Raw genomic sequence first — 24232 nt, 5'->3', positions numbered from 1 at the left:
CTTTGCAAAACTTTTACTGTTGCTCAGAAAGGCAAATAAGCAATTTGGATCTTTTATGACAAGGACTGTCATTACCAGAGAATTTTGATAGCATTTTATAGGGCACTGTAGGAATATAGTGTATTTTGCACTTAACTAGCATGTCTCTTTCAAATCAGATCGTGGAAAAACTTAGCAGTTTTAATACTTGAAATATCTGAATTGGGAGCACTTGAATGAGCTTGCCATGAGACTTCCATAAAGTGTTATCTGCTTAATAAGGAACATCAGTCTGCAAGCAGCAAAACTTGTTTGAAGGCCGGATTAGTTTCTGTTATTTTATGGACTATGGATTGCTTCTTACTAGTCATCAAAGTATCTGCAGAGAAGAAAGATGTCATGAATATCCTTAGCTGCAGAAGAAGCTTTATTTGGTGCTTATGCTTTACTTGACACCAGAGAACTTGCATGAGTCCCACTGTGCAACTCCCGTTCGGTTCTGCTTGTGCCCGGGAGGGCTGAGCTCACACTCGGTATCATCCTCCTCCTGGCACGTCACTAGGGCTACCTTGTCCATCTTTATTGCCACAAGACACATAGGAAACTAGTTTCTACCCTGTTTTGGGTTGGTTTATCTTTTTTGTTAAGTTGTCTAATAAATTTGACAGCTTGTTTGGAAAGGACTGATTCATGATTGTATAAGTCTTACTGCTTTAAAAAAAAGCTTAAGGACAACATGCAGTTGGCTTATGAAATACTTTTGTGCAGTGGTTTATGAAAAAAACAAAAGGGTTTGGCCCATATTTTCTTAAATAGGTTTTATTGGCCAAGCTCTGTATAGAGACCTCATTACTTGCACTATTTAGCTGGAAGTGAACTGTGAGAAAACCTCTCTTTAAGCTACAGTTATCACCTAGAAGGAGGGGGGGGGCCCTTGCACTGCACTCCGGATGGATCTGGGTCTCGCGCTACCAGTCCTGCTGTGTTTAATGCTCCCTCCCAGGCATTAAATGTGGACACGCAAAGGTGGATGTTCTGCGCTGGGTCTGGCATTAGTGCCAGCGCGTGCCGTTGTGTACGCGGCGCTCGGGGCAGAGCTTTGCCACCCTAACCCCCTGCCCCAGGAGCCGAGGCAAGTGGCGGTTGTATAACCACGCCTGGAGCCTCTCTCAGCAGAGCTGGGTCACTTACACCTCTGCGTGCCCGACTGACGTAGCCGTTTTGTCAGCAATAGTTTAGGCGGGCGCTAGAGCTGGAGTTTTGAGGTTCTCTGAAGCTGCCCACAAGCAGTGCCGAGCAGCAGTGTCACCTTCCCCACTGCGCTGCTCTCCTCGTGCCGCTGCTCTGCCCCTTCTCCCGCGCTTGCACAGGGCTCGTGGAGAATCACAGCAGGGAGCTGCAGTAAAGCAGGGCTCTCTTAGTAAGAAAGTACCTTTAACTCGTGTGTTTGACAGTTAGATGAACATTTGCACAATCCTTCCCCCTTTTTATGTTAGTTACACCAGGAACAGGAGGAAGGTAGGACCTAGCAGCCAGCTGTTAGGCTGGCTTCAGCTGCTGTGGAAATGCAGCCTCTTATATGTCTTGGCAGAGATTTGTATTTATTTTTAAATACTTACTTTAATGAAGTTTTGTCAAAACTTCTTTGAGTTTGTTCAAAGAGAACACTTGCAAAATGAAAAGCATATATATTTATATATGTATGTAAAAGATGTCTTGTATACTGGTGCTGGGAGGGGTCTCTAAGTACGTTCCTTTATATACTTAGTGTATGTAATAAAATGGAATTTTAAAATTTAAACTTCACCTGGATTTAGATTAATGTTAAACCACTCCACTAGAGAATAATTTTGTAGAAGTGCATTTAATAAGTAAAACTGTGATGGATGTGAAAACTCTAGTATGAAACTATTACCTGTATCAACAACAAAATTGCAGTGTCTGGGTTTGCACCTCCTTGGATATATTCAAATATAAGTTACATATTGTACTGGCCAATGAGCAAAGGGCCTCTTTGGTATGAAAAAGTCATCTGATTTATTTTTTCTAAAATAGTGCCACTAAAACATGTCTGAAAGGCATGTAGGAAGAAGCTTGTAACACGGTAAGATGAATTGGAATGTGAAATGTGGATAACCTTCAAGACTGAAAGTGACACTAGAGTCAAAAACCATGAGTGCCTTTTAAGAAAATGAAATTCTTTGTATTGACCATCTTTTAGGTAGGAAAACATATATATATATATTTAAATGTGTTTTAGTTGGAGTTCTTGTCCTCTCTCTGCCCTTCTCAGCACTTGGCTGTTCCATAGCTTTGCTCGGGAGGTCAGCGAGCGCTCTGAGGATGCGACCGGGATCTCCTCCTACAGATGGATAGGACAGGGCATGTGCTTCATAGCCGTGACAGTTGGTGATGCTTCTGACTGGCTTCTTAATGGTCACAATCTTTGTTTTTTAGGGTGCTGGAGGTGTATTTTATTTCAACTTCTTAAATTGGGAGGGAGTCGGTCTGAAGTTATGGTTGTGAGGTATTGAACTATTCCACCTTGCTTAGGAGCACTTTAATATTGAGACTGGGAAAAAATAATCAGCATTTTTACACAAACCCCAATGTTTTTGAAGTTGCATTAGCTGTTCTGCTGCAGCATGGTGTACTGTACTTGGCTTTACTGCCTAGTGAAGTGATAAATCCTCTGTGTTTTTATTCCATTTTCTTGCAAAAGAATGAGCTATATAGATGCAACGCCCTCCTTCCGAGCGGCTCTTGGGGAGCAAAGGGTTGAGAAACTGCTGTGCTGGCTTGCAAACAAGGCATGTGATGCAGGGATATGGGAAGGAAAGGCTGGGGAGGTTGACTTGGCAGCCTGAGAGGTGAGCTAGGATCCTTGCTCTTTGATCTACTGGATTCAGCTGAATAATTGGGGAAGAGTTGAGAGTTAATGCTACTGGCAAATATGACAGAATAAAATTAGTGGGAATATTCACAAATCTGCAAGGAGTTGGTAAAACAGGGTAAGAGTGAACTATTAAAATGGAGTTATTAATTATTTAATGGAATAAACATTTACTGAAAGAGTTGAGTTTTCCAATCAAGGCTTCCAGTTGACTTCGGTTTCCCATGAGCATTTGAGAAGAAGGAAGAAAAAAAAAAAAAAAAAAAAAAAAAAAAAATGTACCTGGGAGCCAGGCTGCAGGAAACTTTCGTGTATTCACATCTTGATAGCAACCAAACCAATACAGCAGTACTGGCTTGTAATACTTCAAACATCTCCAATGATATCATTTTTCGCCAGCTGTGAATGTCTTCAACATTTTCCTAAGAAATGTTCTAAGAAATGACAATATCCTCTATTATAAAGTTTTCAATAGTAGTAACCTCTAAACTCCTACCCAAGCGTAAAGTGTCGCTGTGCTTTGTGTGCAATTATTGGGCATAAAGTCCCTAAGTTTATTTTCTCCTCCTCTTTCTCTCTCCTAGGTTTTAGTACCACTGGAAAGCTCTTGAAAGCTTCATGACTATTATAATGAAATCTAATGAAGTGTTTTTTCTTTAACTCTATTAAGATATTTTCACGTGAAACTTTGTTTCAGAATGGAGCTATTGTTGTAGAATATAAAGGATTTAAAGACAAAGAAGAGTTTTATAAGATATTAATGATACCATTAGATGCATTTAGCTAACACAGCATTAGAATAGTGAAATATTTTTACTTAAATTAACCAATTAATTATGTTATAATATCAGAATAAGGGCAAATATATTTTAATGAGATATAGTATTTTTTCAGTAAACTTTTGTCGTTAACAATCATTTACAGGAGGAGTTGGTCAGCCAGAAATTTTAAAGTTGATAGGCCAGCTGTCATGTGTTTGGGCACTCGAAACTACCTACTTTCCATTTGTAAATCTTAGTTGGTTTAAATATAGTCAAAACTTGTATTAGATGAATCAGAAATTGTTACTGTGAATTGACTTAACAAAGAAATCATAGGTAATTTAAAACTTCTGTCCAAAACAAAGATGAGAAGAACACTTTTTTCATTGGTAAAATTTGGAAGCAATTGGTGGTAGGAAGCAATGTTTTACGTGCAGTGCTCTTTTGTCGAAGCTGGTAGGCTCTATCCATGCTGAGGACATGCTGGAGAAATCCTTGAAGCTTCTTCCTTAATCTTACCTGAAACTTTAAATGACCTGTAATGTGCAAGTCACTAGTCTTAAAAACTAGACAGTTACAGCTTTAACAGTTAGCTGCTTTTATTGCTGCCAGGCCCATTTATCTGGGAAACTACCCTGTGTGTATCTTTTTTAGCTCTGGAATTGTGTTTTGTTTTATTTATATTTTTAATGTATATATAAAAATCTAGGGAGTTTCCAATGAAATAAGCCTTACTTTATTTGGTATCATGTACATTTTGCTCAGAAAGTAGAGAATCGTGTCACAGGATCTGGGAATTAGCCACCCTAAATATCAGGCTGCAGTTAATGAATTGTTATATGAAATAGTGACCTTATTTTTTAATTTTATTTTACACACAGTAGTTTTCAGAAATAACCATTGTGCTTTCAATTGAGAAGCTAATTCTGTTAATTTTTTTTCTTTGCATCATTAGTACCCTTGTAGTTACTAACTCCTTGTTGATGTGTTAAGGGCTTGTAGACCAGGGTGAATCAAGAGAAGCTCCTGCTTGTTCATGAGGAGGAGTGAGGCTGTGAGGTGCAGACTTCACTGTAAGCAAGGAGGGCACTACAGGCAAGTCCTCACGTTAGCACAGCACCACATGTTTTCTGCACATGGAAGATATTTAGATGAGAGAAGCTGGGCAAAGACACCTCCGAATATTAGTGGTCAGCAGCTGCTGGGTGATGGAGCGCCCAGTCCTTGGGAGGCTGCTAGTGGTGGCACTGCTCACTTATTTCAGGATGTTAGCCAGGTGACTGAGTCACCAAATAGTTACCAGAGCACCAGGAAGTGATGCTGTTTTAGACCTGGTATGGAAGAGTAGCAAGGTCTCTGCAGGAGAGGTGCCTCTAGAAAATGAGCTTGGGTTATGTGACCACTGGTTGGTTCATAAATTCTGCAGCCAAGATCACAGCTATTCAAAGGGTGCGCTTAAGGGCTTTGCCTGTTGGTGCCTCTGCAAAGACAACTCTGACTGTTGAGGAGACTAGGAGGTTATGCTTTTGCAGCTATTAAACTATAACTTTATCCTTCTAGACCTTCATTAAGGGGAAATATTTTAGAAAACAGATCCATATTTAGTTGAATGGTTGTTTCAATACAGTTACATATTAGCCATGACTATAGGGGTGAAGAAAAAAGGAAGGATTGCCAAAATTGGGCTGAGTTGCATTGTGGAAAGACTGTAAAATAGTATGAAAAGATTGTTCAGCTGCCTAAGTAAAGGCTGTTGTTATATGAGGGAATAGATAAATGTTGTTAAATGTGAGGTGAGTTTAAGCATAATCCCTCAGTTAAATGAATCCCTGTTGAATACTGGAACACTATAACATAACCTGCTATTTTTCCTTGGATTTGGTATAAAGGAAAAGGGAATATGGAAATAGCCACAATGGTGCTAGTAAAACAGTTCTGTGATCTTAGGTGCAGCAGAAACTGGGGTCATTGATTTTGAAAATGCTGCTCATAAACTTAGTGATGGGGTTTTGGGTCTTACCAAATTAAGCAGGTCAAGGAGTGTATGTTGTGAAGAACAGCTAGTCTAGTATTCGCTGAAATGGAGTATGAAGTAAATATCTAAGCAGCTACCACAACGTATAGGATCTTCCACAAAATACAGAAGTTTAAATAAGACTCTCTAAAGTAGAAAATTGAATAAACTTCAGTATGTGTTAAGCAAATATAGATTGAAATTGGGGGGAAAAAATGCTGTACCTAGATTATAAACTTACCTGAATTATTTTGAAAGCTTTTAACAATTATAAGATGTGGAATGGCCTGCCAATTGCAATAGCAGTGGCCCCAAAAAAAAGGCTGGAAAGAGTGCAAGAGGGACATGCTCTGGGCGAGAGAGTCTGGATCCCGAGCTGGTTCCTTGTGGTGCCCCAGCTGTTTTAGGAAGGTGATCGTACCACCTAGGGTCATTCTGCTCCCTAGAAACACTGAGAGAGGAGGGGAAAAGAGTATGGAAACAAGGATTTCACACGTTCTGTGGAAGAAAACCTTCAATGCTGTTTGCTCACAAAGCTTCTGTGAACAATCATGGAAAGGAGAGCAATCTAAAAGCTTAAAAATGTAAGGAATATAATTTAATAAACTCTATTAATAACTTCTTCCTCTGTTGTCTTACCTAAAGCCATAAAAAGCAACAAGAGATCTGGTGTGGAAAAAGCTAGTTTGTGATGTACACCTTGTAAAACAATAAATACTTAATTCCAGTTCTGTAGACAGATGGTGCGTTTGTTCTTTGTAGCAACATGGTTAAAACTTTGCAGAAACTGGTTCTAACTATGGAGTTGCAGAAGCTGTGTCTCTTACTTATGGCTTAAGTGATTTTTTTGCTTGTTTGTTTTATCCAAATTTTATAGCCAACCATTTCTAACTATAGATGCACAGTCCACTGGTGATTTGGTAGCTTGTCCTTCAGTGAGATTTCTTACCTCTTGAATAGAGCTCTTTATATCTGTGAGCTTCTGTAGTCAGAGGAGCCTGCTCGCTGCCTTGCTGAGAGGGACTGAGCCTGCAGGACAGAGGGAGCTAATCTGGCTTGTGCCGAGCAAATTCAGCATTGTTAGTAGTTCACGTTCTGGATCTAAGCACCATCAGCTTTATTCAACCTAACTCATTTTTTTTCCTTAGTTTTCACCAGCAGTATGTGCTCTGAGGGAGAAAAGTGAAGCTCTCCACGGCTTTTGGAAAAATTGCAAGGCTCTAGGAAGATGATGTGAAGTTTTTATGGGAAATAATGTAGTATCCAGGAAATCCCAGTTTCATTCAGTGAGCATGGTGTACAGAAGTAGCAACTCTTGAAAAACTTACCTCCTAAGAACTTAGTGATATGTCTGAAAATCCTTCTGAAAGTAGATTCTGCTTTGCAGTGCCAAGGAAATTACTGCTAGGGGGGTTTGTATGAGCCTGGCTAATACTGCTGCACGAGTTTGGAAAAGGAACACAGTTTGACTGGAGCGTGCAGTTCTGGCAAAAGTCTTCTGAAAAATTATTTCTGCAATACGTATGTTCTCTTAATGTCAAAACAGTGTGTGTTTATTTTGTAGACAAGTTGGTATAGGGTGTGAAATTGCTGAGGAGGTGACAATGAAATTCAAATGTGTCGAAAAATAGTCATGTACACCTAAATATTAAAGACTTCAGTTCTATTTGGATCATCATTCTGTTTAAAAATAGCGAGCGCTCCATCTGGGGAAGTCTTCCTATGTTCCAGTGAAAATAGCTCTTATGTTGCCAGTAGCTTTTTTCATTGTTTAGAGCGATTAAATGTTATTCTGTTATTTAAGATATTTTAAATAAATGGCTAATTAAAAATATGATTATTTTGAAATGTAAACAATGACAAATTATCAGAATTTAGATATATAGATCTAAATCTTTAGATATAATTTTAGATACTGTATTGCTGTGTTACTTTAGCGGTTATATGATATTGAAAACTCTAATACTTCACAGACTTCATGGACTTATCTGTTTTTAATGAATTATAAGTCCAGCTGCAGCTTAGCCATCTGATTTAGGTTAAATATTTTTTTTAAAAAAAGTAACTTATTTTTGAGGAAATCTGTGTATCAAATGCTTACTGATGACTCTTTTTGTTTCTCTGTTTATTTTCAAGACGAGCAAAAATCAAATTAAAGTAGATCTTGTAGATGAGAATTTTACGGAATTAAGAGGAGAAATAGCAGGACCTCCGGACACACCGTATGAAGGCAAGTAATCTTTTTGTGTATGAAATCATTGTGCCCCTCAAATAACATGCCTTGAGATGCTTTGTCTGTAAAAAATAATTTACAGCATAAAAATGTAGAGCTACATGTAGAACTACAATTTAAAAAAAAAAATTTTAAATACAAATTTTAGTCTTAAATGTTTTATTCCAACTTCTATAGCCCTTGAACGCACATCTATTCTATGGCAGGACAGACTATCCTACATCGAAGACGAATTTGCATTTTTAAGATGTGCAACATATATTGATGAATTTTTAGTTAGATATGTATGTGTATATTTATATTTGAAATGGGAGCCTACTGTAACTGTACATGTATTTATGTGGTCTAATGTGGTTGTCATTCAAGCCAAAAGTGTTACATTTTGGTATGTTGGGGAGTGATACCATTGTAAGGAAAATTTGGGATTAATCTGTGACATCCCTGGATCTGTATATTTAATTTAGACTCCAACTGAGGAATTGGAGAACTTCATGCCTGTTACTGTCTTCAGAAATTAAACCTGATGACTTTCTACTTTGTTCTGGGTAGCTGTCAGTAACCATACATCTCTTCACTCTCAGCGAAGTAAGATAATTTAAAACATACAGAAGCTAATAAACCAAAACTTTGCCAGAAGCTAGGAAAGCACTCTTTATCCAGGAACCCCAGGTTGCTCAATGGCACTTACACTTGCTTACATTTGTAAACTTTCCATTTGTGTATATTATCGGTGAAGGAGACAGAGGGATGTTTAGTTAAAAGTTGCTAGACACTTTTAAGTTGCTTCTATCTAGCGCTGCATCCAAATTTTCCATGCCATGTATTCGATTTGATTATCTTGGCAAAATGTTCAGTAATGAAGCATGCCTAAATTACATGCAAATAATTGTGTTGCTGAAAACATTTTTTTCACCCAAATTTTTAGTTTTGAAAAAGTGAACTTTGAAAAGTAAATTCTAATGAACAGGCAAAGGAGGCAGAAGAGCCTGTGTGCACTCGCACGCTCTCGAAGCCTGGTAGTGGCTGCTGGCCCTTCTTCCCCCAGCACCTCTCCTTGGGCTGGGAGCAGCTCTGCTCCAAGTGCTCGCTCTGCTCCAAGGACAGAGGAGTCTGGGGAGAAGGCAAAGCGCAGGGAAGCGACTCCGGAAGGGAAGGAGTAGGGAATGTCAGCAGAGCCACCCTGCGCAGCTTGAGCTGCAGGATTTCTTGGCTGCCTGGCAAATGCAGGGGGGTTCTGCTGTCTCTCCAGCCCCAGACCTCCAGGTGCTCATCAGCCCCTGGTGTTTAGTTCACAAGGGAGAATGTCTGCTTTTCCTCCACTTGTAACACACACGATCAGTGTGAAGGAAGAACCGTGCTATGCAGAGTCCTGCTGGTGACCTACTTGGAAGAGATTCATTCCAGTGGAATTTATCTTTTAAAAATGTAGATGATCTTATAAATGCAGAGCTTGTTAGAGATGTTAAGATTGCAAGTTTAAATACCAGATATGCTGGATACTAGGAAATACCTGAACTGTCTGTGTGCGTGTGATGTTCTTTTTTTGTTGCCCTCCTCCCCCTTAAACATAATTTGAGGATTTTTTTAAACTCTCTCAAGTTGGCATGTCACAGGTTGCCATTCTCTTTTCTCCCAGGCCTGTGTTACATCAGTTTATAAAACGGACATTTTTTTTTTTAGAGAATGCCTTGAGAGTTGTTTGGAACTTCTGTGTGATGCTGGGTAACTCACCCAGACGCAAGTTTTGAAAGATGAGTCTTGTGTATTCCTGTTCAGGGTATCCAGCTATTGAAACTTAGCAATATGTGTTTAGTGCAGAATCCTTTATATTAAATATACCTTTATTTAGTAGAACTGTTATGTATACTGATTGTGGCAGGAATCTCACAGGCAAATATGGTCATGTACTCACAGGAAACTGCAAGGCATATACACCCAGCAGCAAAGCTAAGTTTCTGGCAGCCCTAAATGTGCCGTTTCTAACACTTAGGTGCTTTACTTTGGAACACTAACAGTTCTGTAACATTTTTATGCATTTATTTCCCCTGTATAATTATGAAGGCAGTGTATGTAGTTTACATACACTATAAACACAGTGCCACTGTATGTAGTTTACGTCTTAGGAGTAAAGCAGGAACACATGCTATATAATTACTGGCTGATTCCTGCCAGGTGTGGTCTAGCAAGGACGCAACAAATGTTTTGGGATATGAGGAAGTGAACTTGGTAGTTTGGGACAGGCAATTCCCTGGGACAGAGGCCATTCTAGGACCAGGGTTAAGTGACGGAGCCCTGACACGTATCATAGTCCACAGTTCATAAAGTATCTGAAAACAAAGTTCTGCTGCAGCAAAATTCTATTTAGGTCATGTTGGGATGTTGGTTTAAGCAGGACCGAGAGGAAGAATACCAGCTATGTTTGACCTAATTTTCAACTTTTATTTGTCCGTAAATTATTTCAACCCGAACTGACCAATTTTCAGAATATTGCATGATTCCTGGAACTCAAGAATCGGCTCGAACTGATTCTGTTGCATCCCACATTGAAATAGATATATTTAGAGGGAGGACTTTGGAAATGGTGCATTAAAGGCTCCTGTACTTGTATGAATGATGAGCTTTTCAACAGATGAGTTTTTAAACCTTGTAGATTAATTTCAAGTTTACATATGAGCCACAGTAATTTTGGGAGTTTTTATAGTGGGTCGTTTTGTTCAAGAAAAACTATTGGGAGTTATTTTGACTATATTGTAAGAACTACTCTGCTGTAGGAGTGCCAAAGTGTTGCAGAGGAAAGGTGCCATAGGCTGCGTTCAGAGTGTTCCTGGAAGTTTTTTTCTTCATGTAGATCTCACTGCCTCTGTTGAGACTGCTTGAGAGCTGTTTATGTGTAGACAGATTAGCTGTAAATGATTTTGGAAATCACGAAGGAAATACATGACAGGTGCTTTAACTTTAATGTGGAGAAAATTGATCAATTGTAACAAAATAAAGATAGAAAATGTTAATTTCTGAAAGGACGGAGATAGAATGTGGCAAAAAGTTGCACATGAGAAGCAGTGCTTTCAGTTTCTCTGAAACCAAACACCTAAATTGGGATATGTTTTGTTACTCTCTGACTTGTCATATTTTAGTCTGGCAAATAATCTTGAGCGGGTGGACAGAGATGGCTTGAGATTGCCCAGAAAACAGTAGTGTTGATAGAAAACTTTGAATGTTACCAAAACTATCTTTGGAACAGCAGAGAGAGAGAGAGAGAGAGAGAGAGAGAGAGAGAGAGAGAGAGAAACAAATGCTTAAAAGAAGGCAGTGGACAATAGAATGAGTTTGGGGGACTGTAATGGTGCCCTAACTGCGAGTAGAGTGTGTTTGCAGAACTGCAGTGGAAGTGGCAACCCCAGACAGCAGTGGGGCACGCACTAGAGATTGTGTTGAAGCTGCTTCTGCTAAAGCCTAGGACTCTTCCTTAAGTTTCAGAGTTGAACCTTCCTCCAGTCTAGAAGCTTTAAAATGAAATAGAATTAATTTTGATTCCGGAATTGGAAGAAAAGTTGTTGTTAAGAGGTATCTGAAGAGAATAAAAATATTGTAATATTCCATGTCTCGTTCATATTTTAAATCTAGCTTACTAAAACAGACCATAGAAATTATGATGAGAAAAATGGGCAACTGTAGGTGAGGAACACACTAAACATACCTAAGAAATATCCATTCTGATTTTTAAGCAAATCTGACTTTAATAGTTTGTGTATATTTTTCTTTATAAAAGTATATGAAATCTGGATAATAGATAATATTTGAGTGTGTTAAATTACTTAACCTGTGTATAGAAGCATAGGCTTTGTTGTCATGAGAATGAATGTCTGATTATTGTTCTGTCATTTTAACTTCTAATTTGTTACTGTGTTTTGCAGGAGGAAGATATCAACTAGAGATAAAAATTCCAGAAACATATCCATTTAATCCTCCTAAGGTACTCTATTTATGTAAAATAATTTGTCAATAAGTTGTTCTCGAGTGTTCTTTTGCTTGTGTGTGTGTGTTTTCTTTGTAGTACATCTTGTATCATCTAATAGCATATCTTATTGTCTCCTATATCTTTCTGATTTCTAGAGAGAAATTGAAGCTGCTTTCTCTAGATGGAAATTGTAACTGCATTCCGTTAGAAATGCATTCTAATTAATCAGATTGCACACTGATAATTTTAGGGGAGTTTGTGCTGAAATGGCTACCACCTTATTACTGAGGCTTCCATAATTTCTCTTTCTCAAGATAAAATTGCTTTTTAGAAGTATAACATTTGATTTTTGAGAGTTTGGGTTTTTTTGGTTTTGCTGAAAGCTCCTTTTGAAAGAAATGCTGTAATAAGTGCTTAGTTATTCTGAACTAAATCCTTGAATCCCGTGGCTTATTGGTTGGGTCTGGAGTTGAGGATACTGGGTTTCCTGCAGTAATTGAGTGCAGCTGAATGCAGTTGCACTGTCACCTGCAGGAGCCACACGCACACACACTGTGGTCTCCCTCCGCCTTCCCTCGAGGAGAGGGAGACACTGTGATCTCCCTGTTTAAAGACGTGCACAGGAATGAGCGACATGAGAAATGGCTGCATTAACTCATTTGTATCATCACACCCATTTCTGTGCACTCTTCTGTGTGGTTCTTCCTGCCGCATGTTTTTTCTTTCAACTTTTGCCCTTTCAGCTTTACCGTATCTTTTCTAGCATATACATAAATAGAATAATCAAAATAGTGTTCTCCCTAGGCCACGTGCAGCTGCAACTGCATATTCCTGTGCCCCAAATCAGTCTTCGTCAGTGGCTTCTGACCAGTCTTCAGACTGCTGCCTTGTGTGACTCAGCTCCCTGCTTGGCTTTCCCTTGCAGCCTGAGAGGTGTCTGGGAGATGTCTTTGAACTATAAGAACACGTCCTAGATCGTGATTATTCTTGCCCTGGCCTGCCCTACTGGGGAGGGGTTGGGGGCAAAGAGAAGGGGGAGATGCCAGTAGGTTGTCCACAGCTCTTGTGCTTTCAATCACTTCCCGGAGCCTGCAGTGTAAGATGGAGAAAGACCTTCTTAATGAGTGGTGTGCTGGTTTCAGCTCTTTCATCTGTGTTTATTCTGGCAGAAGCTAAAATAAGGAGATCTGAAACAGGTCGCAGACCCTAAAATGGTGGGTTGTGAACCATGGTTTAATTGCTGCTTTAGGGCTTGGTGGCTTCCCTTCCAAAGCTCATAGCCCACTGCCTCTTCTGGAGGCTGCCGGTGGGACTGGAGGCCTTTTTGCTTATGTTGAGCCCTGCCTTTCATCTGGGCGATTTCTTTATGCTGTTCAGAACATGCTTTGACAGCCATTGTTAGCCTTCATTCACTGGGAGAAATTACCAAGGGCTTACGTGTCTTTTTACATTTTCAAAGTGATTTATAGACTGGAGCTAGTTAATAAATGGCATGGCTGACATGAGCTCCCTATTTTCTGTCCTGAAAAGCAGGACTCGCGTGGTCTCACCCCAAACCTGCTTATGTACTGTGATTAGACTAATTTTATTACAGCTCCATACATAGTGTTTTGCTGTAGATTTTGACAAATGATGTGTTCTTTGTGCTGATTTGCTTGCAGATTAGGGGCAAAAGTTGAAATAAAATCTGTCTGACAAAATATTTGACAGGAGTTCAGGGAGAGAGAGATGGGAAACACTGAAGCAGAGCGAAGACACTGGAAGGCAGTTGAAATGCAACCTGAAATAAACTATTTGAAGAAATTCTAAAGGCAATGTGTATCACTTTCAGAAGACACATTTTGAGACTTTTGGAAGAAAATACAGCTTTTTAACTTTACTGGAGGGGGGGCAAAATTTAATTGGATTTTATTCCTGCCGTATAAGTGTATGCTGTTTTAGTGTAAAAATGAACATGATGAATGGATGAATATTGAAACTATAACTTCTAACAGCAGAGAAAAATAAGTGTAATCTAGTTAGGTTTTAGATTTGTTGAAGAGCTTTGTGCATGTGGACTGGAAGAATGAAGACAGTAAAAATCTCATGGTAAAATCAAGACATCAACCTTCCTTGCATCGGCCAAGGAAACATTATGGTATTTTATGCAGCTTCCAACAGTCTATCTGAGCAGTGAGAGCCTGTGCCTACACTGAGACTTCAGAGGTCTGCTCACTTCTGAGAAATGAGCAGATTTTGTAGTGTTTTAACTGACTTTCTGACAGTGTTGGAAGCTCTGTGTCTGCATCTGACCATCTGCCTGTGTTAAGACTGGTATTTATATGATAGCTGCACGGTGTGATGTGGAGGATGTGCCCACATGAGAATATATGAGGGAAGGCAGATGGGGATGATCTTAATGTCCCCAAAGGGATACTAGCCTCTCTCTGAGTAAAGCAAGATTCCAACAAGTCTCCTTGCCTCCAAAAACTGTGGTGTATATCTTTAGTTGTTCCTTCCTTAATATATCATAAGTTAATATACCTTTGTAATATAACGGAAGTAGTACATTAAAATATGCTTAATGTGCTGCATTTAATAAAAATCTTTGTTCCTAAAAATTGTCTTGTATTCTAGGTGCGGTTTATCACCAAAATATGGCATCCTAATATCAGCTCAGTCACTGGGGCCATTTGTTTGGATATTCTCAAAGATCAGTGGTAAGTTTCCCTCCAGATTTACATGTGCACAGTCAAGTATCCCAGAGTCCTGGATGGGAGGCAACAGTCCATGCTGCGTTTCACTTGACATTTGTAATTTGATGTGTCCTTGAAAATTAAAGCTATTTCAGTTTATAGCATTTGAGTTAAAAAGAGAATCCTAATAGAATATTAGATTGTAATTTTGGAAAATATTGAATAGATATGGTTAAAAAGAGTGTTTTGGAGGACTTTAAGAGTGGATTTTGTTTATTTGTTGTTTTCTTTTTGTTTTTTTTGGGGGGGGTTCAATTCATGCATCTTTGCTTCAGTAACAAATAATGCTACACATGCCCTTCTGCGTTTTGCCCATCCAGTTTACTGAGGTGTATGGAGTGGGAGGGAAAAATGTTTTTTCTGTTTCTTAGCTTGCACTTCCAAAGATAACTGCTTCTGTTGGAGGTAAAACAGTTGATAGAATAAGAATCTGGAAGTATGAAAGGAAATAGAAAGGCACAGGAGGAAAATAAGGGACTAGAGGAAAGGGACTGACCAGACTAATTCCCCCAGATATCGTTGATAATATTTATGACTTGACCCTCTAAAAAATTTGTCTTTTAGTTGATTGTCACCTGCTGACATTACCTTAGTTAGTATGTTACTGGAAAAAAGGTTAAGAGCCAAAATTGGTGGGATAAACCTGCAAGTGTCCAAGCTATAACAGCTGGACAAACCAACCATGTTAGGTCTTGCTAGAAGACTGTATGTGTCAACAGTCTGGTAGATTTGGTAGAGGTTGTCACTTTGATTTTTTTATTAATTAATCAATTAATTTATTTTCTGTTCCCTCTACGGTCTTTAAGCAATTGCCTGTCTGTCGGACAGGAGAATCTCTCGGCATGCAGACCATGGTACATACTGTAGCTTACCCTAGTGAGAAAGCCAGTGCAGATTTCTACCTCAGTTTGTTCCTTCTGTCACACACTTGTGCGGGAGATCAGTGCTCCTTCAGCTGTGCAAGTGCAGTTTCCCAAGCAATGCACTGCTAAGCACGTGAGCCAAAGGGCACAAGGTTGTTTGGTTGGTTTGTGTTGGGTTCACGCTTTGTTCTTCTCTGTTGGCAAGAAAAAGACCCAAAAAGTTAATGAGGATCACTCTACTCATTTGAATAAAACATGCCTAGCTGGGAAAATAGGTTTAAGCAACGAGGATATAGGAGGGCAAAAATTTGTCATTCCTACCAGTAAAGGTGGTTAATATGGAACTGCTTCTCGACTTTATTAATCTTCTCTTTGAGAAGAACTTGTCTGAGGTCAAAAGTGCTGTATTTTGGTACTTGTTTTCCGCAGTCTGATTGGTTTGCTCACAACATCACAGTCTGTTTCATACAGTTAAGTGTCTTCACAACTAATCTTTTCATACTGAAGCACCTATACATTGTATTTCCCCAAAATGGCACTTGTCCAGCAGTCCCCACAGAAAACGTAGGGGAAAGACAGTCCTGAACAGAAGCCATGCTTATTTGTTGTATTGCAAAAAAGCTGTTAGGTCAGTTGGACCTTATTTTATCATTTTGTTTCTTCATTGATATTTTTATTTTGATATATTTATTTGATATTTTTAAATTAGTGTTTCCTGTGAAGAAGGATGGTCTTGCAGCTGTGGCACTGGACTCAGATTCAGGAGACTGTTTACACAGCCCTTGAGCAGGTCTTCTGTGGTCTTTCAGCATTGCTTTGGTGTTCTTTACAACCTGCTGCTTTGGAATTGAGCTGCTAATAGGTTCTTATTTAAGATGAAATTTTTTGGCCTTTGCTGATAAACCTAAAAAAAAAAAAAAAAAAAAAAATCAAAAAGCAACTGACAAAGACCCAAAGAAACCAGGAACTTTAAATTTTTATGCATTTCCTGCCCTTGAAATTTAGAGAAGAAGAGAAAGGATTTGTCATGTATGCTTGTGATGTTTGAAAGCTGGGTCTGGTGCAGATTACTCAATCTGTGTCTTAAATACCCCCAGTTCACCCTTGCCGTCACCAAGATAATTATAAAAATAGAGGTCTTGGAACAAGAACTTGCCTTCTGTGTAATTAAGCAGTGATTGACGTGGGGAGCACCAGTATCACACCATTTATATCCTGCTAAACTCTTCCTTCTGAATACTGTCTTCATTTGGAAACCTTGAGGAAAGAATTTGCAGAAAATCTGTGTGTGTGTGTGTGGCTGCTGTTGTGGGATTTTATTTTTCTTCTTCTTCCCCTTTGTGCTGTGGTCCCCTTTCAAATGGCTGCCCTTGTAGGGATCCCTTCACTTTCTGGTATTGCTCCCTTTTTTTGTAATAGGGAGGAAAAACACTTCAGTTTTGCGGTGCTTTTTATAACTCCTCTCTTCTTTGTTGGAGGGGAGGAACCTTTGTGGCTACCTGCAACCTCTGCTGCTTCCAGAATTTCAGTGATGTGCTAGATGAGACTTCAGCTTCCTAAAGTCATATAAATAGTTAATATTATTTAAAAAAAAAAGTATGCAGTATTTATGTTGATAGATGTGCTGTTTAAAGTGAGAAATGCCCACATTACCACGGTGGTTTTCCGCAGGCGTAGGCTGGATAACAGTTTGAATAAGATGACAGCCTCTTTAAAACAAAAAATAGCACCAAAAAAAAACCACTGTCCTACCCAGACCTTGAAGAATTCCTTTTGACTGGATTGCACCAGGTGTTCACAGGTGAACAGGACAAACCCTATTCTTAAATATGCTGATAGCCACCTTCTGTATTTAGTCTACAGTCATTCTTGTCAAATGTTTTGGTACAAGATTTGTTTCTGCAGTGCAGCTCGTCTCCCTTGTAGTGCTCATAGTGAACAATCCTCTTATTGCTATTTTTAAGTGTAAACCTCAAATTCCAGTGAGGTCAGTAGGAGTCGAAGGACAGAACCAGGGCCCTTGGGACTTGCTGTGTAGGGGTGTCCGTGTGGGGATTTGGCAGTGGGGAAGGACAGGGTTGTTTGGCTTTTAAACTGACATAGTATTCATCGATATGTGGTGACTACAAACCCAAACATTTAAATGTATTTGGATAATTAAAATTTGTGGTTTTTTTACCTCCTCACCCATATCATGATAATGACTTTCGTAGTGAGCATAGTTGAGGGGTAGTTATGTACATATTGGCAGAAGGTTTTGTCAAAGCTTTTCAAGCGCTTCCTTTAAATGACTTTTATCATTATTTTTTTTCCTTCTTAGTGTGTATTTTATGCTGAAAACTTCTGCAGCTGTAGATTTCATCATATTTAGATTTGCTATACCTGTTATGCCAGTTGGTTTGCAAAACGACGACTGTTTGCTGGTGGAATTAAGAGGGAGATGACAGTGTGGAAGGAGTACTGCGTATGCTGATACGATGTGGCTTTTGTTGTGCAATTTCACTTGCTGGAGTCTATATTGATCTTTTTGGCTAATACTCTGTCCTAAAAATCTATTCTAAAATAAAATAGGAAATGTATGCCATGCTGTGCATTGAAACGCGAGCCCTGAACTCCTCAGCTCTGCAGAGATCCCTTGTGCAGCGCTTCTCTGGGCGCGCGCTGTGCCGGGCTGTGGAAGCCCTGGGCTCCTCTAGTTTTGATAGTCAAAATACAGATGCATAATAAGAATATTATTTTCCTAGTGGCTATACTGCAATACTCTGTCTTTAGTTTTGATTGAGGTGCAGAAATCATTAGTATATAAGGTACTGTGACTACAGTACCTGTACAGCCAGCAATGAGGCAGCAGTTACCACCTCTGTGGTGCATTTTCTGGGGCTTTCTGAAACTGCTCAGGCCACTTGAGGATCACTGAGTCTCTTTAAAGCCTCAAGAAGGATGCAGCGAATATTCACGTTGTTTTATGGAGCCTTTCAGCATACAGGCCAATCTGCCCCCTGCCTAATGTCAAAATTATTTTTATTTGCATTTTTTGTCTTTAATGGGTGCCCAGTCTGATATTTCACCCGTACAACAGGCTGCCACAGAAACACCTGGTGCCCTTCCTATCTACCTTCAAATTCCTTGAATCATTTGTACAAATTACTTGAGCTTTTCTTTCAGATTCACGTGCTTAGCTGCTTTATAAATGGAATAAATATTGGAGACGTTGGACAGTGTCGGTGCCGGGGGCCGGAGCAGCCATCGACTGGCGGGGGCCGCTCTGCCCGACCCTCCGAGCTGCATCCGCATCAGAGAGGAGCCTGCAGCACCTGAGTAGGAACCTCCTCAATGAAGAATTACTTGTCCTTTAAAAATAAATTAAAAAAGAGAGAGGAAAAACTGGCAGGGTTTTGTAATCCTTTTAGGATTCTCTGTGCCCACTGAAAGGTAGGAGATTTCTTACCTCAGGCATGCTGGGTACAGCTGACTGGCTGTGCTGCTTTATTTAACGTTGTCGTTGCATCCATGCCAACAACCCCTGCTGCTTTTTTTAATGGAAGTGCCTCTGGATGTATTTATTTTATATTTAAATATGTATGTGTGTATACACATGAATATGTATACATATATAAATATATATGTGAGCTTGGCTTGCTTTGTTCTGGTTTTCTTCAGGTTCTCCTTACAAATGTAATAGCGTAGTGTTTTCTGGAAGCCTTTAGTTTGAAGCTCTCGGGCAGGACAGCGCTGTCCTGCAGTGAACTCTGCAGCTCACTGGTAGGTGTCACAGGTCTCCTCTGCTTTTGAGGTGCCAAAGCGCCAGCTCACGGAGTGGCGAGGCAGCGTTTTGGGTTGAGGCATGGGAGGATCAAGGATGATCATAAATTTTAAGACACATGTGAGTCAGCCGGGTCAAGGGATTTTGAAAAAAGCAAATAAGATGCTGTGATGTGGAGTTATACTTAAAAGACTCATAAATTGCCCTTGGCTTCTCCGTGGTAAGGCCTCAGCTGGCTGCTCTGTCCCCTTTTGAGCGCTACATTGCATTTCTAAGATGAATACCACAGGAAAAAAATCCAAAGGTAAATAACAGGATTGGCACCTAATTAAACATGACTTACAATGAAAGATTGGAAGTCCATTTTGGGATGCAGAATAGCAGGCCCAGTGAAGCAATGAAATAGATTTGTGTGTGTGGTGTTTATTTGTATTTTCAAGAAATTTGAGAGTCTCCAGTTAAGAACAGATCAGGCCGAACTCTGCCAGGAGTGATGTAAAATTTTATCTTGGGCAAGGAGGAGAGTTGGTGGCTTTCTGAAACCTTTTCAGCTTGCTGCTTTTTTTCTTTTTGCCTATAGTTTGAGTTACCAAAGGAAACTACTTGAACTCTGAGAGATTTCCCATAGATATATCCCTAGAGGTAAGCTACAAGTGTAAGAAGAGGGGGGAACTTTGGGAAATGCAGAATATAGTGGATTTTTTCCAAGTTTTTTTCCAACAGATCCTGCTTTTCTACAGTCTGTTTGCAGTCCTCCCCATTCACTTTATTCTCTCTAAGAAGGTAATAGGAAAGAAGAGCTTTTTAAGGAAATTGGGAAATGAGAATCTATCTTTAGCTGTCTGTGCAGTTTCTTCTAGAAATGTAATTTGTCTCTGGAAAATAATACTAAGCTACATAGATGAAAGCTTCAGTACTTTTTTGATAAGTGGAGGTAATTGAAATCCTAAAGACAGAAGGTGCTACTTGAATATACAATATTTCCAGTAAAGTTATTTTATTATAAATATATATTTAGAGAGAGACTGCAAATTCATAAACCTTATTCTCCCTGTTTTTATTGGACAGAAGCCCAAGTTGTAACAGGCTTTCTTTCATAGTCTAAGGATAACTCTTCAAACTTGTATGTCCAATGGAGTCTTTGCTTAGCTATGCATGAACTGAGAAAGCCATTTCTGAAAAACGAGGCTTGAAAATAAATTGTAAATGATACTTTTAAGCCTTTTGCATTTATAGCTAAAGTAGTCTTGTCTATAACTCCAGTTCTGAAAGCTCAAGTTTTTTTGAGAGTTAGTATACAGCCATCTGTATATCCAAGTGGATCAGGTATTTATTTCTATTGCTTATTTTAACACTGGAATGTCAGAGGCTCCCCCTACACTAGACCTAAAAATCGCCAAACAGGGTGGGCAAACAGGGCCCGGAGGGTCTGGCAGCCTCCGAGTGCACACGGGACTCGTCTTCTGGCCCTCCGTCACCCTTCTCGCCACCGAGCCTCCCCAGGCCTCCCTTTGCTCTGTGGAAGGTAAAGAAGTAAGAAACGTAAACTCTTTTGTCAGAGTGGCCCAGGTGGCTGTTTTGTTGTGGTTTAAAGAGCTGGGTGGTTCTCAGGCACCTCTGAAGTGAGAAGATTTGTATAATACAAAGCACAGGACAACTGTTGTGTAGTGAAAGTCGTTATAGTTATGGTTGGTAGAGTTTCCTGGTTAAACTTCTCCTGAAGAATCACACTAGATAGTGGAAGAAAATTCCTTAGCTGGCTGGAAGGGCTTCAGATTTGAGAGCTGCATCACAGTTGTGGTAGTTCTGAACTTCTCTGCATACACATGAAAGTGATCCACCCTGCAAGCACAGCAAGACCTGGAAGCCCCGGCCTTCTGTGGCACCTGACTGCTAAAACAGCAGCCTTCCAATGTAGCTGTACCTGCAGGTAAAACGTGCTACGTGAGGGTTCCTTTAGGGTGAGCAGATTCTTCTGAAGTGTCATCCCTGCATCCACGAGTGCCGAGCTGCCAAAGAGTGTGAACCCGTAGATGTGAACAGAGAACTGAAAATTAAAAGCAGAAAAAGGCGTAGATAGCTGTCAGGCACAATGTGCTGGTGCTCTGTGGTGGTGGCTGTTGCTGATGGTTTTGCGATTTAGGTGTGGAAAAAATGAGATGCTTTTTATTCAGGGTTTCCCGGGTAGCTAGGTCCTCGTCACACACCTGGGGATGTGTTTCAGCAGCTAGATGTTCTTTATCGGATTAAATATAATCCAGCTGGTTAATCCCTAGCTTCGTTTGTCACTTAAAGAAGGAGTATTTAGTTTGAAAGAGTGGCCCCCTTGGAAGGTGAAATGCTTGCTCTTAAACTTAGTTAGAGGAGAAGCTGAACCTGAAATTCTGTGTAGTTACTTAGGGATATGCCTTGGAAATGAGGTATTATATGGGGTGTTTTATACATGGAATTTTGTGTGTGTGTGTGTGTCTTTCAGATATCATGCTTCTAAAAGCCTGATTTTTGAAGAGTTAAATCTGCAAAATTCAGCTTGAGGGACTTCAAGCTGATGTGGCAGTTGGAAAGAGACAATATGTGCTAATTAAAATCTCTATCACTTGGGATGTTCCTCACTTGCATTTTAATGTAGAACATGGCACTGAAAGCTCAGTGATGGTTATCATGTTTTTTTTCTTTTTAAAAAAAGCTAGATTTCCAGGAAAAATATTCTAGAATTGGAAGCAATTAGGGAAGAAGGGCTTATTTGAATGATTGGTGACCTAATGTGGAAGTGGTGCATATGAGCTTCTAGGAATATAAAATTCGTATGTCACAAATGAATTTCTGACACTTACCAGAATCTGTTTTCTGTCTCTTCATCCGTATGCTCAACTGTGGTACCTCAACACAGTGCCACAGTCCTGGGAAAAAAGACAAGTTTGTGAAATGTGTCGCTGGCTGTACAGCTTTGCAAACTCTTTCCATTATATCTGGACCAGCCTATATCTGGTCGGCCCCCTCCCATCCACTCTGGCTCACTGACTTTGCTTCCAGTCTTCTGAAAAGAAGGAACTATTTTCTGTTGATTTTCAAAAATTGATCAAGCCTTCTGTGAGAAATTGGGCATCTGTTTCATAACTTTCCTTTAGCATTTCATGTTCTGTGACCATTTTGCTTAAATATAAGAGATCACATTTTCCCACTGTTGTTCTGCTAAGACTTAAGCACAATAAATACTTTTGTGTGTTATTTTTCTTCACGTCTTTCTGCTCCTACATAATCATTGTTAGCTGTCCTGCTACAGAGGATTGACACTCTAATTCAGCTGAGACACTTGGCTAAGTTTTTGTGCAGTCCCTTATTCCAGTTCTAATGTGCCAGCTGAAATGGTGGGTCACAGAGATGGTAGTCATGATCGAAGGCTAATTAAACGGTTTGTTTAAGGTGTTGCAACTTTCCAGATTTAGAGTATTTAATGAAAATTTCCTGCAACTGTTGTGAGTGATGATGTTATTTTATGTACATAGTTTCCCTCCCCAAAATATGTTATGTCTCTTGTTAAGGTCTCATCATTAGTTTGAGCTCCAAGTGTGTGCAGAAGTCGGATGTTTCAACCTCTGGACCTTCAACTTCAGCAGGGATCTTCAGCACAGGCAGAAGTTGCCTTTGCAGCAATACGTTGATGACAGAAATGCCTTTCTGGCCTCTAGCTTGGTTAATACTCTGTCAGTAATGCCAGACTGAAGTGAAAGGAAGTGGAGATAATATTTTGTTACACACTTTTGTAATGGCAAAACCCATTTTCCTTATTGAAGGAGAGGTTCGCTGTGTAAACTGCTAATCATCCGTACCTCAAAGTGGCATATTTAAACTGATGCAATGCAAAAGGTCTCAGGTGTATGAAAGTGCTCATCCGTTAGGAGAACTGAAGATGCGGGTCAGGATTTGTGTTTGAGCTCCTTTCCCCTCGGGAGTGCCAGCAGAGGGAGCAGCCGGGGGCGGCCGTGCGCGGACGCTGCTCCCAAGGGAAGGGCGGAGGGGCTCTCTGCAAGCAGAATCATAAGTTTGGGATAAGCTTTATCAAGGGGGCAAACTCAAATGTGTAGGCCAGGGTGGTTTTCCAAGTGCTTAAGACAGCATTTTCAATAAGAAAGTATGCATTTATTAATAAATTATTAATGAAACCCTGTATTCTAATACATGTAACCTGCAGCAGTTTGAAACTTAGGATTCTTATACCTCAGATCTTTATTTGTGTCTTGTGCAATACTGAGAAGCGCAGCAAGAAGAGCATAGATACAGGCTTTGGTAATGTCCTTCTCAAACTGTGCTTTTAGGGCAGCAGCAATGACTCTAAGAACGGTGTTGTTATCACTGCAAGCGTTGTTGGCAGCTGCAGAGCCAGATGACCCGCAGGACGCAGTAGTGGCAAATCAGGTAAGATGCTTGGTCACTGCGTGCACCTTTAGCACTTCCTTAAATGTTGGTAACTCTGGCTGGATCCCAGACTTGGAGAAGAGAGGAGTTTTAAAGAATTTACTGAAAAAAATACCCGATTTATTAAAAAAAAAAAAAAAAAGTGGGTTACTGCAGGTTTTTGTGCTCCTCACTGCCAGGCTTCCAAAGTAAATAGCAGTTATTTTACAGTGCCAAGAGGTTTGTTGTTCGGTTCTTTCTTCTTTTTTATTAAGCTTTGCAGAAATGGATTCAGGTATAACTTCCCTATTAAAATCTAAGGCTTTTAGTATAAGAAAGTAAATGCATTTGCTTAAAGTGAATTTTACGTGTGTGTTACTTCTGAGCTTTAACTTGTTGGTGCTTCTTCATTTTGGCTTAATATAATAACTCCTCATCTGGTTCAGTGTGAATATTGTTGAGCATCACATTTGTTAATGCCAAAATTTTTTAATACAGTTATTTTGGACAAATTATTATTGCATTCACTCCTGAGAAGCAGCTCATCTGAACTGGCTGAAGCAACCTTTGTGTTTGACATCTGCAAGTGCTTGAAATGGCTGTTTTACACATTGATCAAACTGGTATCAGTGGAATTT

At 39.7% G+C, this 24232-nt stretch overlaps 1 protein-coding gene across 1 annotated transcript in view; it reads left to right on the top strand.

The window, feature by feature from the left end:
* UBE2K (ubiquitin conjugating enzyme E2 K) overlaps positions 1–24232 on the top strand; it is a 38583-nt gene that overhangs the window by 10127 nt on the left and 4224 nt on the right. The window contains exons 2-5 of the mRNA XM_026037493.1: positions 7784–7877; positions 11795–11853; positions 14455–14537; positions 23516–23615. Coding sequence (XP_025893278.1) covers positions 7784–7877; positions 11795–11853; positions 14455–14537; positions 23516–23615 — 336 coding nt within the window. The remainder of the gene's footprint in view (positions 1–7783; positions 7878–11794; positions 11854–14454; positions 14538–23515; positions 23616–24232) is intronic.

This window comes from Nothoprocta perdicaria, unplaced genomic scaffold (genome assembly GCF_003342845.1).
Source record: "Nothoprocta perdicaria isolate Ctin4 unplaced genomic scaffold, notPer1 scaffold_2, whole genome shotgun sequence".
Lineage (NCBI taxonomy): Eukaryota > Metazoa > Chordata > Aves > Tinamiformes > Tinamidae > Nothoprocta > Nothoprocta perdicaria.
Note: the sequence above shows the minus strand (reverse complement) of the source record. Positions and strands in the feature narration are given on the sequence as shown.